Source organism: Fringilla coelebs, assembly GCF_963513975.1.
Source record: "Fringilla coelebs genome assembly, chromosome: 3".
Classification (NCBI taxonomy): domain Eukaryota; kingdom Metazoa; phylum Chordata; class Aves; order Passeriformes; family Fringillidae; genus Fringilla; species Fringilla coelebs.
Genome location: NC_140030.1, coordinates 36,102,614 through 36,121,586, shown reverse-complemented (window position 1 = coordinate 36,121,586; position 18,973 = coordinate 36,102,614). Strand labels below are relative to the sequence as shown.

The window sequence follows — 18,973 nt, the reverse complement described above, 5'->3', positions numbered from 1 at the left end:
AAAAAAATATTTCATACCTCAAAAAAAACCCTTGCATACTTCCTAAAACATGACACATTAAGTTGTTAGCCAATACAAAAGCACAGAGCTAATAAAATAGGAAATGCTATCTCAAAAGACAGTTTCAAGCCATACTGTTTACCTGTTATTTAAACTAAAATTTGCAAATTGTTGCACATCATCATTGTAAAGAAGCTCGTGGCCTAAGAACCTCATGCTAGCTTCCCTCTTGAAAATAAACACACTCTATTATAATTGCACAAGGATATGTATGGAAGCCTTTAAAAGACACCAATGAAAAATTTTTGAACTTTTGAGTATTAACTTCTCACTTCTCTAGAAGTGTTTCCTAGAGAAATGGTGGTTTGCTGATAGAAGGGGTTTTCTCTGTAACTTCTGTAAAAGCATCAAGTAACTTAACTCTGCAAAATATGTGCATCAGGGTAACTATGAAACTAAGTATCTATTTCTGAACTTACATGTAAAGATGAGCTTTTGTCAACATGCTGAATTTTTAATAATTTTTATCCCTCCATCTGCATTTTGTCATCTTGACTGCCTTAATTTGTTAGCTTCAGAGAACTATCACTTTTCTCTGGAATATTTGTACTTAGAAGGAGAAATGCTTTAAGTTAAACCATAAGTCTTAGATAGACTGTCACCTTCTTACCAAACTCTTATTAGATTGCTACCTTTCCTGCAATTAAGAACTCCAAAAATCCCATACATTCCAAGGATATAGCAACAAAGCAAAAAGGAAGGGGGGGAAATAGGAAAAAATTAACATCAAGAACTGCAAAAGCTGTTCTCAAAAGTCAGAGTAGAAAATAACAGAAAATAGCATTGCTGCTTCCAACAGAAAGAGAATATGCTCCTTTTCATTATCTACATGGGATACAATAAATCACAATAGTCTTAAGCTGCAACAAGATATTAAGTTATAATGCAAATGCAGGCAGAAGAAATTATTGAAGGCAAAGAAAACCGAACTGAAATGTATTTTGCAGAGAGCTTTTCTGAATCTTTTTCAATGGACAGTTTTGTGAACAGATTAAACAAGCATTTGTAGATATAGCCTATCAATAATCAATGCTGCTTTGGAATTGTGGTCTACCTGGCTTATTTCAATACAAGAAAACCTATTAATATAACCTTACAGTACAGATCTCAACAGTTCTAACAAAGACCAGCTCCAATCTAGTATGATGCTGGGGCTTGATGCCATTATTGAGGACAAGACTTAGAGCATTTATGCTCACTCATTAGATTTACCCTAAACGGCAAGGGTGCTTTCTTCTGAATATTTTTTACGCACATTTTAACCGGATAGGTACGCTTACTGCTTTATTTAAAAGCAAGACAATTTCTCTAACTCCATGTAGTTTAGCTAAAAAGAAAAAAAAAAAAAATCAGGGGGTTTTGCTTCTATCCACCTTCTATCCATCCAAAGAGATAATGTGACTGTTTGACATGGCAGGTCTCACGGTGATGAAGTAGCACAAAAATGCCTGAGGCAGCTGAAAGTCTGCACGACGACACAGTGATGGCAGGTGTTTCTCCTCATGCACTTGGGAATCTGTGTGGTGTACTATATTTTAGCAGATTCCTTGCTATTTCTGGCAGCTGTACATCTCTCCCTGAATACCAGAACATCTGGAGGTTACAGGTACGAAAGTAAAATCAAAAGTATTGGAAGTTACAACAAGAATCTTGCACTCGTGGTAATGTATGTAGAAAAAATAAGAACTGTGAGACCAGAAGCAACACAGAGTGGTAGAGGCAAATGCATAAAGACAGAAACATCGTAACAGAAACTTGCAAGTGTTACCTCAGTGTACAAATTCCTCCCTGGACTCAACAGAAAACACTCTCTACTCAAAGTGGAAGCTATGGAATCCACGCATATTCAAAAGAAGAGACTAAGACTTGATTAGACAGGGCATAATTTAACTGAAAGCTCAAAAAATATCAACTTACCAACAATTACATTCCACCAGTTTGTGCCTGTATTATGTAAACATCACTGTTAGCTGTTGAGCTAAACAAAATCTAAGATGGACATCTACCTATCCACTCAGTGAAGAGTTTGATTAAAGTCGTCGGGAGTAAGAAGTCAGGTGTGATATTAACAAAACAGGAAATGTCTTCTTACTTATATTAAAAAGGCACCTGATGTTTTGCTGGTGGTGTTTCTCACCATCAGTGAATGCTAATCTTACGGTCACATCACAACTGCAGGTGTTCAATGAAATAGCAAAAAACATCCTTCAAAGGCTGCTGAGGTCTTGAGACACAGAATTACTCCTGGCAAGGGATCATACTTTAACTCCTGCAGGAAAAAACAAAGCAGCCTACTGAAACACTTCCTTGTCATTAGATTAAGACAGACTCTGGGTTTGGATAAATCCAGAAAATCTAAGTAAAAGGTTTAAGAAATGCTTCATTTCAAATTTTATGGATAATACTGAAGATTATTTCTGTCATCTTGGGTCTGAAGTGGAAGTTGAGAATTCAGAGACTAAAAGTGAGGAAGACAATGACAGTTGAAGAGGGTGACAGCACCAGAAAGTTGTCAAGTCCGTGAGGTATAAAAACTGAATGCCAATTATAGTAAGATTAATAGGAGAATCTGTAAGAGAAAGCATAATACTAACCTCCAACGGAAACAATTAGTAGAAACTTGTACTATACAGTGATTACAAATATGTAATAATAATAATTTTAAAAAGTTTTTATGTAGAGACATGCAGGTCTGCTATTAGGAGGGACATCTTAGATTGTATATCCCCAAATATTACCAAGATCTACTCTAGCATGACAGCACACCCAAAAAATATAAGGTAAGACCTTAAGGTCCAATACTTCACTAGAACCTCAAAACACAGTAAAAACTAGCTTAAAACAGTAGGAACAAACTGTACAGCCAGAGCAGTTAAATACAATTTTTCTTTATAAGAAGTTTTGCGGTGTCTTTTTAAAATGACCAAAAATTTTCATTACCCCCCTTCTGATTTTTCTATCATCATTACACCTTTTCTGCTACTAGTGTTAAGAATATTCAAGGTTACTACTGGGTAAACTGCCAACACTAGAAGGATATGAATGTGTCTACTAACAGCTAAGCACACTTTTAACACATGATCTTTCTCATTATGGGCAGACATGACAAGGCAACCAAGAAATGAACCAAAACAGCATTCGAAGTTATTGAGGAAAGGCCACACAACGATCCAAATCGTATCTTATGCTTATAATAAAGGCCACTTTATGCTCACAACTTGCACATCAGTAGAACAAACCCAACTGCTTTACACTTTTGGAGAATTTGTACCACAAAGTACAGCAAGAGAGAAAAACCCCAACTTTTAAAAGCAGATTCAGGAAAGAAATGAAGTGTCAAAATAACAAAGGAGGGAAGACTCAACATGTCAACTACAAAAAAACAGTCAGAAGAGGGAGAAGCACCACAAAGATTTCACAACCACCTAGTGACAACAGGAAATTTGTTACCAGTCTTCAATCTGTTTTTATTTATACAAAATAAATTTTTTAAAAAAGGGGTACACTGAGTAGTGACAACTAGAAGGGAACACAGCCCATAATGAGGAGCTCTGATATACCCACCAGCAGCACATTCACCTAGCTCTCAAGCACAAAAACCTAAACATACATTTTGGTCTTTTCCAACTCAATATAAACAACTGGACACCTTTAAGAGCCAAGTCTGAAAATAACCTAATCAGCCACCACATGGTGACAAGAGCAATCTTCTTCAGATCATTCTGAATTCTTGCAAAATTTACACTTGCAATTTTTAGTCACTACAGCTGAAGATACTTGTTTTGTCTGCCACAGTCTGCACTCATAAAGTTTGTGAAAACATAACCGTTTGTCAAGGATTTGCTCATTATTGAATTGCAACAGAAGAGCACAAATCACAATTAAAAAATCATTTTACATACGGATGTGAATTCCACTTGATAACAATAAAATAATGCTCTCTATTGCAGGCTGACAAGGGAGAACAGAACTGCAATCACACAGATCTGGTACAGGATTAAGGTCCAGTCTATAATCCCCTTAAAATTTAAGAATAATTGCACCATTTCACAGAGCAATCAGCAGCAACACACAAACATATTTATAGCTAATGAAATGCTGCATATAAAATACATCAAAGTAAACTTTATTCTTACAAGAGAAGAAAACAGGTCCATAACATTTTCTGTCAAGGTACAAGGGTCTTATTTTTCTGTGTTTTTAATAGCTGTTCTACACTGTCGGGTTATAAACAATAAAGTATTTCAAACTGAGGTATTTCAAAACCAGATAAAGGACTTGGCTATACAGCTCCCACTTCATTTAATAAGAACAGAATACTTAAATCCTTTATTTGCCTTTGAACCTAAGGATCTTTCCACACTTTACTGCACATTCTTTAGCTTCCATCAGTTTGAAAATAAGCTTATTTCTTGAACAGTTACCCACTTCATTAAAAAAAATTAAAGTTTATTTACAGCAGCAAGCTAGGTGGTTGCTGGGCTCCAGAGTGACTACCTGGCAAAACAAAACAAGGACACCAGACCTTCCAAGATCTATTCAGTTATTACATGAGTAGAAACTAAGAAGGAAAAAAAAAAATCAGGTGAAATCATACTGAGAGAAATACTAAACTATTTCTTCATTACTGAACTTCTAGAACCAAGATATAAATAAGTGATATATATTCAATTTATATATATAATAAATAACAACTCTGAGTTTCATATATTTGACCAAATCCTTCTTTCATGCATGTAATTTCAAAGACTTCATTCTAGAAAGCATGGCAGATACCTTTAAACTGTTATTTGAAAGAGATTTCTGAGATGGCTTTTATATTACATGGTTTTTCTACAACCCATGTCATGCAGTGCACACTAAGTAGCTAAGACTACTCTCTGAATCACAGATACTATTTTGTGTTAGCCCAAATAAAGGATTAAAACTGCAGAAGAGGCTGGATAAGTGTTCTGGCACCACAAGCACAGGTAAACAGATTTTAAAAAATGCCTGGTGAACCATTACAAAACCACTTGCCTAACAACACTTTTTAATACATTAAGCATCTGTTTAGTCCTCTGTTCAAAATTTGAAAAGCAGGATCTTTCAACACTGAATGGCATGTCTCAGCCCTCAGTGTTACACATCAGCCTTCAGCCTGCAAAAACAGATACGGCCGTACTGTAAATCTTGGTATGGAAGGAACAGTAACTAATTTCAAAACAGAATGATTTCTATGTCAGTTTCTACACAACTGATTTGCTCAGTGAGACTTGGTTTGAAAAGGTGCATGGTCAAAAAACGCAGTAAACTTGGGCTTTACAATGGACTTTTGTAACAGTCATTAAAGTAATGAGAAGAATATTCTTACTCGTCAAAGTTTAAATCAATCAATCAACTCTTGAAGCCACTCGCTAAGAATATGAAACCACGATTTCAGTCATAAATCTGCTTTAGACATCAGCAATCTACTCTGTACATGTCAAGGATGGTGTCTTCATTCCCACCTACCCAACACTACTTCAGTTCAATGAACAGCTCATTCACAAGCCGAGCAGGAGCCAGGAAACGCACACTTCCACCTCTCAGTGTAAGAAGTTAAGAAAGTGAGCACAAAGATAAAATAGACTAAGAACACACTGATCTGAACCAACATAAACCAACCTCTCTGTGCTTAAACCAATGTTTCTGTGCGTTGATAAGGACATTCTAACCAGGCACAGTATGACAAGTTTTTACCAGAGAAAAACGAAGCTGACATATGAATTCCGTTTATACAAAATAAAATAAAACAATGCTCAAAATATTTAGTAGCAAATCTTCCTGGTTAGTAGGAAGTAGAGCCCAGTTTAATCCAGAAGCGACAGATGCGAAATTAGCATGCTACAATGGCCACCAAGAATCAACTTCTTAAGAAACCAGATACAAAATCATAAATAAAACACATTTCAAACTAACCATGTGAATTCACTCTTACCCATTCCACCTTTTAACAATTTGCCTGACCGTCCATGAATGGGTGACAGCAGTGTGTAAACAAACACCATCACTTGTATCAGCCAGACTATTAAACAAAGTAAAGGTACAGAAGTAGTGGTTTCTGTGGCCTAAAATATGCGAGAACTTATTTTATACATTGAGATGCACCTAATGATATCCAAGAAAAGATATCTAAGAGAAATCAAGGCCATGTATAGACATAGATATGACTAAAACGGTGTGCTTTTTTAGCAGTCCGTGCAGCTAGGAGCACAAAGTTTGTTTAGGAACAAATACTCAGCAGGTTCACCAGCTCAGAAGAAACACCTGCAAACAAACCGTGCCTCAGGACCAGCCCAAGCTCCGGGAAGCGGGCCTTTTCCCGACGGCTGAATAATTACACACAATAGTGCTTCAAACAGTGCCGGCTCGGGAGCCCTCTCCCGAGGTGGGATTGCGCTCCCTTGATAAGGCAAGAAAACGGCGAGCAGCAAGACCAGAGACCTGCCACCACCACCGACGACTCTGTATAGTCCACCACCACCCTCACCTTCCCAGCATGGCAGAAACTCCACTATCCCTCCAGCGAACGAGATACGGAAGGCAGCGGGAGGAGGAAGGGGTCGTAGGGCAGGAGCCCCGCGCCGAGGGACGCGGGACGGACTTCAAGCTCCTGCCCGGCCCCTCGGAGGAGCGGCGGAGCCCCCACCTCCCGGACCGCCGCCTCCCTCCCTTCGCCCCCAGGGGAGGAGGGGTGTCGGAGCGACGGGGACGGGGGGGCCCCCGGTCCGCCACCGCCAGGAACAAAGGGCCCTTCGATAAGCCGAGCCGCAGAGCACAACAAAGGGGCCTGGAGACCGCGAGAACCGGGGCGGGGGGAGGCGAAGCGGGGGATGGGGATTACGGGCCGGGCCGGAACGGCAGCGGGCGCGGGGGCCACTCCGCCTCAGCCCACAATGAGCGGCGGCGTCGATCGCCCGGCCGGGTCCCGAGCACCGAGTCCCCGCTCCCCCCTCCCGCGCCGGCCGCAGCACCGGGCCGCCGGCTGCGGGTTCCCCGCGGCGGGGGCGGCGCTGGTCCCGCCCGGCGCCCGCGCTCCGGCCTGGCCAAGCTCACACACACACACACACCCCGCCGGGGAGGGGAGGGAGCGGGCGGGGGCAGGGCACGGAGGAAGGGAAGCGAAAAGGGAAGAGGCGGCCTGACCTGGCAGAGCTGCTTGCAGTACTCGGTGGCCGCCTGCACGGCCGGCTCGCGGCTCTCCCGCAGCCCCGTCTCCAGCTCCAGCAGCCGCTCCCGCAGGCGCCGCAGCTCCAGGAGGTCGCCGCCCGGGCCGCCGCTCTCCCGCTCGGCCTCCTCGTCCGCCATCTTCGCACCCCGCTCCGTCGCGTACGCAGCCCCCCCGCCCCCCTTTCCTCCCTCCCTGCCTCCCCCGGCTCCCCCCGCTCCGCTCCCGGGTCACGTGATTACACAATGCCACGTTCCAGGGACGGGGGGTCACGTGCGGAAGAGATGGAGACGCGCGGGAGCGCGCGGCGCGCGCGCGCGCGCACCGCCCGCCGTCCCCCCGCGGCGCAAAGGACTGGGGCCGGGGAGGGGGCGGGGCCTCCGCGCCTCACGTGACGCGACGCCACGCGCGGCGGGGCGCGCCCCCGCGCGGCCACGTGATGGGGCCCTCCCCCGCCCGCGCGGCGACGCGTTTTGGCGGCAAAGCGGCCGCAAATGGCGGCGGCCTCGGGGGCGGTGGGGGTGGGTTGGATCGGTCCGGTTTTGCTGCTGACCCTCGAGTTCAGAATGGCGGAATCAATTAGGTTGGAAAAGACCTCTCAGATCATCGAATCTAACCTATGACTGAACACCGTTATGTCAACTAGACCATGGCAGTAAGGATCACATCCGATCCTTCCGCCTACCTGACGGCACCATGTGGCGCGAACCGCTGCTGGACGGGCCGTGGCCCACACCACCGAGGTTTTGTGGCTTCTTGATTACCTCATCTTTCTTCCTCTGCGGGAAGTGTGTTAGCCTCAAGGATGCCACTTAGTTGTCTTCACACCTAGATTATCCTGCTTTTGTAATTGGAAATGGGAAGTGCAGCTTGCCTGTTCAAATGAAACGGTTGAGATCTGGAGGTTCTGGAGGGCTTTGTTGCCCTTGCATGCTGGGCCAAGCACTCTCTCACGCACTGGTGACATACTCACAATAGTGCAAAGCTCCAGTGATAGACATTGTCATTCCCCTGCATCTACTGAATTAGCTGAGGAGACTTCTTCATCTGTCACAGGTGTTGAAAGTACTGGAGATGGACCTGAGACATTGATTGAGAAGAAAAACGGTGAGAAGGAAAAGATGGATCTGATGGACCCTGAATTGGCATGGATGCATGTTTTGCAGTCTTCTGGGTTGCACAAGTTGACATGTGTTGATGGCTTCACACTCTTCGCACTGCCAGCCCTCACTGAGGAATTGAGGAGGAAATGTGTTACAGCAGCGAGAGCCCTGCCTGAACTGAACTGAATCATTTCTCATAGCCAGCCAGCACCGTCTTAAGCTGGGCATTTCACATCATCTGAAAAATGAGGAACACTGGTACTTTACACAAACTTAAATTGGGCATAGCAGTATTTTGACTGGAAGAGGCTACTAGCCGAGCCCTAAACATGCCTTCCAGTCTTGCACTGACCCAGGTGTGACTCAATATCCCATACTCACTATCTTGTCTTGTATGACCATGGGATTGATTTGATGTTCTCTTTTTTTTTGGTCATAAAAGACAAATGGCACTACCTGCTTCTTGCATGCTGTTGAAAGCTGAGGCGTATGATGAAATGAACACTAAATCAGAGCTGGGAAGAAAAGAGGTTCTTCCAGAGCTGCAGCAATGTTAGTCTGCAAATGTAGACATTCACAGTGAGAGCACTGAATTTGCAGCATTTTGGAGACAGGCTTGGGAATCTGGTCCAAAAATGACCGCATTTTGGGTCATAGCAGTGAATCCAAAGTGCTATGACCCACTGCTATGTTTCTTGTTTTCCATACAAGCATCCAAGTAGATATATTATGTGCAACTTGTAAGCCTGAAACATTTTTGAGTTTCTTGACTTTTTTTGCCCAGGAAATCCATTCTGTTACAAGCAGAAGAAGAGAAAACTTTCAGCTTTTCGGTTTAAGGTTAATGTAGTACCAGGTAAATCTGGTTTGTATCTATCCCTCACTACCAAACTGCCTTTAACACCAGTATTAGTCATGCAAATGCTAGAAACAATGGCATGAAGATCTATTTATTCTTTCTCAATCACTTAATATATCTGCAGGATCTAAAATACCTCCTCCTTTGGATAACTCCATCCAATACTGTCCCATTTGCAATTATTTTCACTTAAGGGTGAACCATAATACCCCAAGTGATAGTCTATAGTCTGTCCTTGCCTTAGCTTGCTGTATTGTTTCTGCCTTGACCAGGGGGTGTTCTGAATTGAGCCCAAGCCAGGAAGGAAGGAGAAAGGGAGTGTGGGTTTCTCAATTGTGCCAAAGGTTAGTGCTTGGAGAGGGTTGAGTAAGTGTTGTTTGTTTTGTTCTCCTCAGGGTCAAGCCGAAAGTAGCCTGTGCTTCAGTCCTTCAGTGCTACCCTGAAGAGGACTTGCGCTTAAACCTCCAGGGGCTTTGTGCAAGGGAGGACTCCTGTCTTTAATCATGACTCACAGGCAGAGAATTGCTAATCTTGTATCTAAGAGACCCAGAAAATAATTATTGAGTAGAAGGAGTGACCACAAACAGTTATGAAAAACAAAGGAGTTATTTTTTTCTTGACAACAGTGAGAATGTGATGACAGCAACTGATTCAAGCATGGCAATGGCCTGAGGAAGAGGAAAAGAATAGAGAAACGACGAGGTCTTGTTGTTCATCCTGTATTTGTCTCCTGACAGAAGCTACACTCTGGTGGATAGATCTCATGGAAGAGAAGAGCTGTTGCTTAATGGTGACAGGAGAGATTGTGCAGAGAAGAGGTTCTTTTCAGACAACTGTTTTCTTCATGGACCTGTGGGGAAGGCTATGTGACAGTGGAAGAATGTGAATGTAAGAGAGAGGAGGCTTACATTGCAGAAGAAGAAACATTGACTGTAATTGTAAATATAGTAAAATAATCCACTTGCATGTATTAGGAAGGACAATTAAATGGAGGGATGAAAAAAATTAACTCAACCAAAACAGTCCAAGAACAAAGACTGTGAAGATGGTGAGAAAGAACAAAAAAAGGATAGAAGACTGGAAGGGAAAGTACCTGACTTTTACACCAGTTCAAAGACAGAATTTTTTGTCAAGAAGACCTGAAAGGCTTATTACTTGAGTGTGCTAAAAATAAAGATTTAAGATAAGGGCTTATAGCAGTAATTATTCCTCACCATCAGAAATTTTTTTGAGGTTCAATTACACTCTTCCCTGTTCTCTTATTCTTGCCTCTTCCTTGACTGAATCATTATTTTCACAGTGTGGTGTTTTCCTAGCTCCATACCTTGATTCTCATGTCTCAAAGCTGTCATTTAGAGGGGGCACATCAGATACTCTTTATGTTTTGGAATGCAAGGCCTGGTTAGAAATGGATAAGAGATACAGGAGTCTTCATGACCAGTTGTTTGAAATAGCTTTAAATATAGAAAAAAAATTAGTCTCCCACTATTTGATTTTAGGTAGTGGAAGAGGGAAATTGAGCAAGTAGCACATGATGTATCAGAGGTTAAAATGATGACAGCAAAGAGAGAGGGTTGGAATAGTGATGACAGTGTAGCTTAGACTGTATGTAGCCAGTAGCTGGAAGGAGGACTAACTCTTCCAGGGAGAATGTCTTGTTAGCAAGAAACAACTGTGATATTTGTGTATCACTGGAGCCCTGGCAACAAAACTTGATCTTTTAGGGATAACAGAAGATATGACAGAATAGAGATTAGAATGGGATCACACAAATATTAAAACACTCATGGTGTTTGGGAAGCTAAGGGGATTAATAGAGGATTAGAATTTGCAGCATGATATTTAAGAATTTGCAGATAAATATTTAAGAAACAAACAGCGACAGGACAAATAAAGTAGAACTTGTTTGAGTCCATATTGGGAAAATGTCTCAAAGAACTTCTGTTAGAGAGCATGAAGATGTGCTGGAGATGTTTGGCTTCAAGTCTCGAGAGAAATAGTTTTTAGAAGAATAATTAGGGAAAATACTACTTGGAACAAAAGTAGGTTGATAACTAAGGTTCTTAATTTCTTAGGTCAAACTTTGGGAAACTAAGGGAATGAGCTGGTGATGACAAATGCATCTAGGTGGTTGAGGACTTGCTTGTGGAAAAAGTTTGGCAGCTGCCAAATCTCTCTGAAAAATATATCTGTAATTCAGGTCTCAAACAAGAGCAACAGTCAGTCCCTCAGCTTGATAAATAGCCACTTCAAAAGGGTTATTGGGAACAATCAAAAGCTTGAAAGGAATAGAACAATATGATTACTTGAAAAATATTAAGAAGGGTAAGAGTAAAGTGAGAATTTTGAGAAGCTCAGCTTCTTTTACAAAGGAAATTAAATCAGGGGCTAATGAGAAAGAAGATATGAAATGTTTCCACATTTGAGATGAAAGAGGAAAACCTATCACATACCCATCTGAAACATCAGAAGATCTTTATTCATCCAGAAATTTCCATTAATGGTGTAGGGGGAAAAAAATGAGCTATAATAATGAAACGTGCTGATGATACAAAACAGTGAGACAATTTCAATATGAGAAGGATCAAGACTAGATGGCCTTCAGAACCTTAATAACAGAATGGATTAATTTTAATAACACAACATGCAAGGAGACTGATAGCAATACTTTCTGCTGGAGAAGAACCTCATTAGTTGGAAGTAACAGTGGGTAGGAAGTGCTCGTTGCGTTAGTTGAGGATGACCAAGTCATAGATATAATCCAGCTGCAAAAAAAGTTACTAAAATCACATGACATGCCAGGTCAGCTATTTCCATTAGATACTGCAGATAAAAATATTCGTTTCACCTCATCTGAAATGATTTATGCAATTCTGGTCACTATTATTCAGAAAAGATGAGATCGCACTGCAGGAGGTACAGAGAAGGACTCAAAGAAAGGTCAGTAAAATAGAGAACATGCTTATTGAGAAGAGAATAAAAATGGTTAATTTAGCCTAGAGAAACAAAAGGTGAAAAGAAGTGTAATTTCAGTCTGGAAACAGTAAAAGTAAGCATTATTTAGGACAAAAGCTTTTCAAACTGAAGGATGGTAGTGTGTGGAGAAAAACTGATTATTGAATATGTTGAAACAGACATAGCTATCATGTTAGGCAATAAATAGTGCTATTTCTGAGGCATGTAAGTGTTCCTTCGCAAGGTTACAAAAGAAACTTAATGAAAATGGTAGAAAGGTAGATTTGCACAAAGGGACCTGATAATGAAAATTAATTGCGAATAAAACATAAACTCCAAATGGGGCAAGAAAATGAATCTTGTGTAGTCACATCTTCCTTAATGATACTGCTGCTTTCTGTCAAGGCTGGGCACACATTCACCTGTATTCAATATCACTGATATAGGTCTATATATTACTCAGCAATCAACATTACCTGTATGCCTGACAGCAAGAACAAAACCAACTGAGTAGAGCCTGGTCTTAGGTTGTCTTTGCATAAGCTGGGGGAAGAAATGAAAAAAGTTTTTACAATATCCATTTTCAGGTTGCAGAAAGGAGGAAATTAATGAGGGAGGACAGCACATTTGAAAATACAGCCTGGGTTATGGCTTGAGCTGTTTTTTCACAAGGAAATATTACAAAATATTTTCAGAGCCGTCTTAAAAGCAAGAGAGTGGATATGTTCTCATTTACATAATTTAATACAAACCACAGTGCTAATACCTGTAATTAATGGTGCCTTTTTACCTTTCCAATTGTGTTTTCTGTTTATCATTTTCTTTTGTTCTTCCCAGTGCACACTGCCTAAATCCTCAGTAGTTTAGTTCTCATTAAGAGAATCTGGCAGAGTTCTAGCCATACCTTAAAAAATTATTAAAAGAAAGAAAGGGTGTCCTGAAGAGGTGTTTCCCATCATTACATTCTTTTCTTCATTCTCTTCCCCATTTGGCAAGATTTGGCTTTTCAGTTAGGAGGATTCCACAGAAACACTTTTTTTTTTTTTTGGTGTTTAATTTTGTGTCTTTTTGAATCTTTTTCATGAGTATGGAAGATTTAAGAAAGGGATTGGGCGCTAGGATAGGGCAGTTCTTGTGAACAAGTTAGGGAGAGAGAGGAGAGAGTATATTTAAAATAAAAACAGATTATCCTGCTAATAGGTAAAGGAAGAATTTACTTTAGGTGTAGGTGTAAGGTCAGTTAAAAGAACATTTTGTTTTTCATATTGATCTGCATTCTGCATGATTCCTGATTCTTCCTGATTTAGCTGGTTTATAACCAGTTAATTACTTAGTGGTGACGCTGAGCTCTTTGCTATGACAAAGTGTAAAGCTGCTTCTCAAGAGCATGTTTTACAGCAGCACATTTATTTTTAAAAAAATATTTCATTGAATTTTTCAGCAAATTAATATTGAAAGCCTTTGATAAAATATAGGTCCCTGTGTCAATAGAAGGAAAAAATGGTACAACCTGCAAATGACAGGAGGAGGAGATAGAGGGATGGACTTTAAGAAGTGAAAGTATAAATGTTCTGTAATCCCTTACCATTCTCTGACTGATTATGAGCTACATGTACTGCCTGTTACAGCAATATTGATTGCAATCAGATGATAAAATCATTGTACAGAAAAAGAAACCACTGCAGTGAAAATGAAAAGATGGAAATTTAATGAATTCTTGATTAAAAAATGATTTCTTGGAATTAAATCAAAACCTCATTCTTATAGCTGAGAGTTAGTCATGGAAATAACAAAATGCTGAAAGAATATAGCCAGTTAAGAATTTGTTTCAGACTATGTATTTATCTTCAACAGGCATCCCACACTTTTCTTCTATGTTCCTTATGCTACAAATTTTCCTCACTCAAAGCCTTAGATTTACTTACAATTAATCCACTGGTATAGTGATGGAGATTCTTGCTGGAATGCATTAACTTCCTCTGTTAAATCCTCCCTCAGGCAAACCTCTTGAAAAATATTTCCTTTGTCTAGTACACACAGTTTAGTAGCTCCTTTCTTATAGTGAGATAGCATTTCTTTTGCAGTGATTTATGCATACTATTCAAATACAAAACCTGCATTAAATTATGTTACATTAAAAGATCTGAGACGTGCATGCCATTACTTAGGCACCATTGTGCAAGGAAAAACGTGGGTCTGATCCTGTTGCTGTTCAAGCCCATGCTTACAGGAGCAGCAAATCAATGTGACATGGACTTGCAATGATGTAGCAATACTGGGTAACTTGGCTTACAGAGACCAAACAGCCTTTCAAACTCACTGCTGACCATGTACACCTTTAGCATTTTTATTAACACAACAAAGTTGTTGTGTGACATTTCAAAAGAAGCAGGCTCAGGACTTGAGGGAAGATTTCACAGTCTCTAATGTAGCTTGTTTAAGTGGTTCACAATCTGAACTGTTTGATTGGATTCTCAGTATTCTACTTAAATCCCTGCTGGAAATTCATCTGATCTTTGTTCTTTCTCTAGTTGTCACGGCGGAACAATAGCCACCAAATCTTTTATGGCAGCTTACTACATTTTGGAGTGCCACTATAATACCTCTCCTTGAGCTCTTTATTTCGCAATTTACTGCCTTATTTCTAAGCCGCATAAACCTCATTCCTTCAGCTTTCCTCACAGCTGGTATTTCCTACTTTCCTTGCTGACATATGTGTCCCTCATCCTCAGTGATGGACTGCAGTTTTTATTTCTTGGAGCACAGTGTCCAGTGCCCAACTCAGTTCTCATTTGCTGGTACTTTGCCAGAGCTAAGTGGAATGATTACTCTTTGTGTCATCTATTACATTGTTGGCTCTAGTTTGTGATCTCCCCCATTGTTTTCTGCCTACACAGTCATTTCCTATTCTGTATTTAAATTTCTGCCCTCATTAGATTTCTCTTTCCAAAGTGTTGTCTGGTTTGTATTTTGTCTGATTGATTTTAGGCTGATTCTTCAAGGCCCTTTTTTAGTGCTATTTCCATCCTTCACAGCACTTTGCCACTTTACCCAGGCTGCTATCGCTGCCTAACTGTGTCAGTGCACTCACATGCCATCGCCCAGGCTGTTAAATGGATGTGGGGTATAAAACTCTTCCCAGGATGACGTACTGTGGGACTCCTCCTGAGAAAGCTTCCCAGAATGACAACAAGCCATCAATTACTGCGCTTTGAGAACAATTTTACAAATGTTGTGCACCTACAGGGTTGCTACTTATCTCTGGAATGCATTGATGTGGCTTACTTACTAAAATGCTGTGTGGAACAATGTCAAAAGCTTGTCATTGTCATGATGCATCATATCTGCTATTTGCACTTATTTGTTAAAGCAATTATCCTGTCAGAGAATGAGATTAGCATCAATTGATACATTTTTTCTCATGACTAACCCATTTCAACTGGTTTTTAATAATTATCATAAGCTTCCAGGTATTTACCGATTTTTTATTTAATCATTTGTTCCATTTCAGGGGATAAAAGGTTGACAGTATAAAATGCTCTATGTTCTCTATTCTCTCTTCTAAAAATAAGTACTGCATTTATACTTTTCTACGTTTGGAACCTTCCTTGCTTGCTGTTACTTCTTGAAAATCGTCATTAATGGTTCAAACATTACTTCAGTTGGTTCTCTGAACATTCACAGTTAATTTTGTCACAGCCCACGAACTCAGCCACCTCTAACTCTCCCCCCGGTAAGTATCGTGAGATCAAAGGTTGGGCTCTCTAAGCTTGTACTTGACAATCCCAATACCATTCTGCAACATGCGTGCTTAGTGTCAAAAAATTGTTGTAATCAGCAAAGCGTGTGCGCTTGTGTACACCCCTTCGGCCAACGTGTAAGTACGAGATTAAATGCCTCTAAAATCTCTGGGACTTGCGACATTACCGAACTTAATGAGACTTCACACCAGTGCATTGCACGCAATGCAGGCTGCTCGCCTGAGGTCCTGGTGTGATGCCCTGCCCTGAGCCGTGTTTGAATGTCTGCTTGCTGTCGGATATTACCTCTGAGCACACCGGCGTGGCCGGGAAGGGCGTGTTGGCCGGGCGGCAGCGCGGAGGCGGGCGGAGGCACGGCTGGCTGTTGCGAGGTGTTGAAGCCGGGCTTGTGCCAGCCTCGCCCCAAGCGCCGAGTCTTGGCCGTGGCCGCGGGCACATCGATCGTGTCAGCTCCACCCCGAGCGGGCAAACCTGTGCGGAGGCGCCTGGAACCTGCTGATCCTGAGTACAGCAGCAATCCGGCGGCACCGGGCGTTGCTGGGACTCCCATGACAAGCCTTGCTTCTTAGCTGAGCACAGTGATTCAGATGTGGCAGCACTCTGCCGAGTCTCTGCTGCTTTTGGGGCTGAACCGGTGTGTTCATACGGGTCCACATCACAGCGGTGGATATCCTGGGGCCATTTGGTGTCTGCAAAATGCCTCTGGATCCTCTGCTGATACCTGCCTTGGCGTTTTTAAACCTGTTTTCAGAACCTTGGTGCTTGTAGTGGTGCTCTGACAAAAACTGTAGTGATTGAAATAGGGAGTAGATAGAGTAAATTTAGGTGGGCTGCTAAAAGGTGAGGTTTTGGTATTTTGGGGCTTGTTGTGAACCTTATCTGGCCAAATGTAAGAATCTGAAGTACAGCTGCACGTGTTTACATCTGAGAATAGATGTCTAGGTTCCCCTTATAACCAAGGAGAGCGGCCAGTTTGTCTTGGCCTGAGATTGTTGTCACAAATAGGTCTAAAAGCGCCTTTTCCCCCACTTTGATTCTGAGGGAGTCTAGAAAGTAATTTCAGGTGTCTGTCTGGAATTGCAGTTGCCTCTGTCTGATGAGGCAAATTTCAGGCTCATTCAAGTAAACTTTTCAGATTATGTGTAGCCACAGATCCATTCCAAATACAGTAAATAATGAAAGTATCAGTTAATATCCCTGCATGCCTTTTTCCCCCCCTAATTTCTTTCCCCACTCTTCCTCTGCATTCAATTTTATTTTGTTAGACTTTAATTTGCTAGACTGATGAATCACTTACTCCATGGTTGGCGCTTGCTCATTCCTCGTTTGTAACTGGCACTGATCACAACTTTGTATGTAGGATTTGGTTGAGTGGGAGGGAAAGCATGTGCATAGGATTCATATTTCTTCTTGGAAACATTTGCTAGACCACCACCCAGAAAATTGTGACCCAGTACTGTTTCACAGACAGCAAGATGAGTGACTCCAACATAAACTGATGGTACACCCCAGGAAACTGAACTCATCACTCACTGCATTCCCTGTCCTCCCTGTTTACACTGAGCAATTCTGCAAGTTGTGTTCTGACAAATACTAATCATATGTTTGTGAGCACTAATTCATGATTTGCTTAATATAGGCTTTTAAAGCATACTGCTATGGATGTCAGTCTAAAAAAGTTCCCAAGAATGTTTCTTCCTCTGTTTTCTCTGCACATTAAAGCAGCATTGGTAGAAGACTTAAAGCAAACAGCCAGGAAACTGTTAAAACACAAAGATATTGGCACTGAGCTTTACTTTTCCCTGTCAGAGTGAGATGATTTCACACACACACCCCTTTAAACCAATAAATCAATGGTAAACTCGTGACCTTATTTGCTGTAATGAATCACTTGAATTGCTGTGTTCTGCAGCATATCAAGCAGCAGCAAATCTGGTTTTGCTGGCCAGTGCACTCTGCCTGGTTCAGTGCTGCAGTGAAGCTCTGTTTAAATTAAAAATGTATGTTTAAGCTTGACGAGGCATATCAAATGTTAACATTTGTTCCCTAGTCATACTTCGCTTGGTAGTATTTGGTCCTAGCCAGTAGAAGTAACAAAGCTGTACTATGTCTGAATTTCTCACCTAATATCTAAATATGGCTTTTAAAATGTTTTTTTAAAAAATACAAAAAACCAAAAAACTGTAAAGGATATTAGCAGGGGAAAAAAGTACAGTCAATTAACAAGTGGTGACACTGAAATGTTTTTATTAGTTTGCTGGCCAATAGGTCTGACTGCCTTCTTAGAGTAGCATGTAGTGCACTCAGATATCAACATCATGAAGCTGGAGCTGAAGGTTCATTTAAAAAATTTTGTATGGCACTTACCAGCATGATTTTTTGCCAGTCTGTAAGTATCTGCCTCTACTATAGACTCTACAAGCTGACAATCCTCAATATCTATGTCTGTTATTTCAAACCTGATACTGTTAAATGCATTTTGTGTTAGTCTGTGGACTTCTCTACACCTATCAGACTCTAGGTCCTAGTGAAATTACTCCTACCTGTGAATAGCTCTGGGAAGGTGATTATGTTCCTAAAAGTCTGCTGCACTCGCAGCACCGTCCTTTCAAAGGATACAGAGCATTTCCTTCTCAGTATCAAGCAAGCAGAGTGTTGGTCTGTAGTTGTTACACTGTCTAGGACCATACATCATGGATAAAAATAATTTGGATAAAAGGATAGCCTTTGCTTCAGAGAATTTTCAAGCTAAGTACTCACTAAAACAAGAGGTTAGGAAGAACACAGACAAAGAGAAAGAATCTGGGGGGCAATTAGCCGATAAGAACAATCCTCACTTTCCTCCCCTTTCTAACCTCCTGGATATGTTGTGGGAAGTTACAGAGAACTACTTACAGTATGTCTTTTAAGTTATCTGACTGCAAAAGAAAAAGCATTATTATATTCATTCCAGCATATTAGACAAAATATTAGAAATGCTTTGCACTGGATCTAGTTCATTGTGAATATCTTTAAAAATGGGTATGACTATCCAAGCCAACTTTCT

The 18,973-nt window shown here is 41.2% G+C and overlaps 1 protein-coding gene across 1 annotated transcript in view; it reads right to left on the bottom strand.

The window, feature by feature from the left end:
- The window catches only part of ZNF292 (zinc finger protein 292), a gene marked incomplete at its 5' end in the record, with an annotated part of 49,016 nt that extends 41,627 nt beyond the window's left edge, over positions 1-7,389 (bottom strand). The window contains one exon of the mRNA XM_084203604.1: positions 7,228-7,389. Coding sequence (XP_084059730.1) covers positions 7,228-7,389 — 162 coding nt within the window. The remainder of the gene's footprint in view (positions 1-7,227) is intronic.
- Between the last annotated feature and the right edge of the window lie 11,584 nt (positions 7,390-18,973).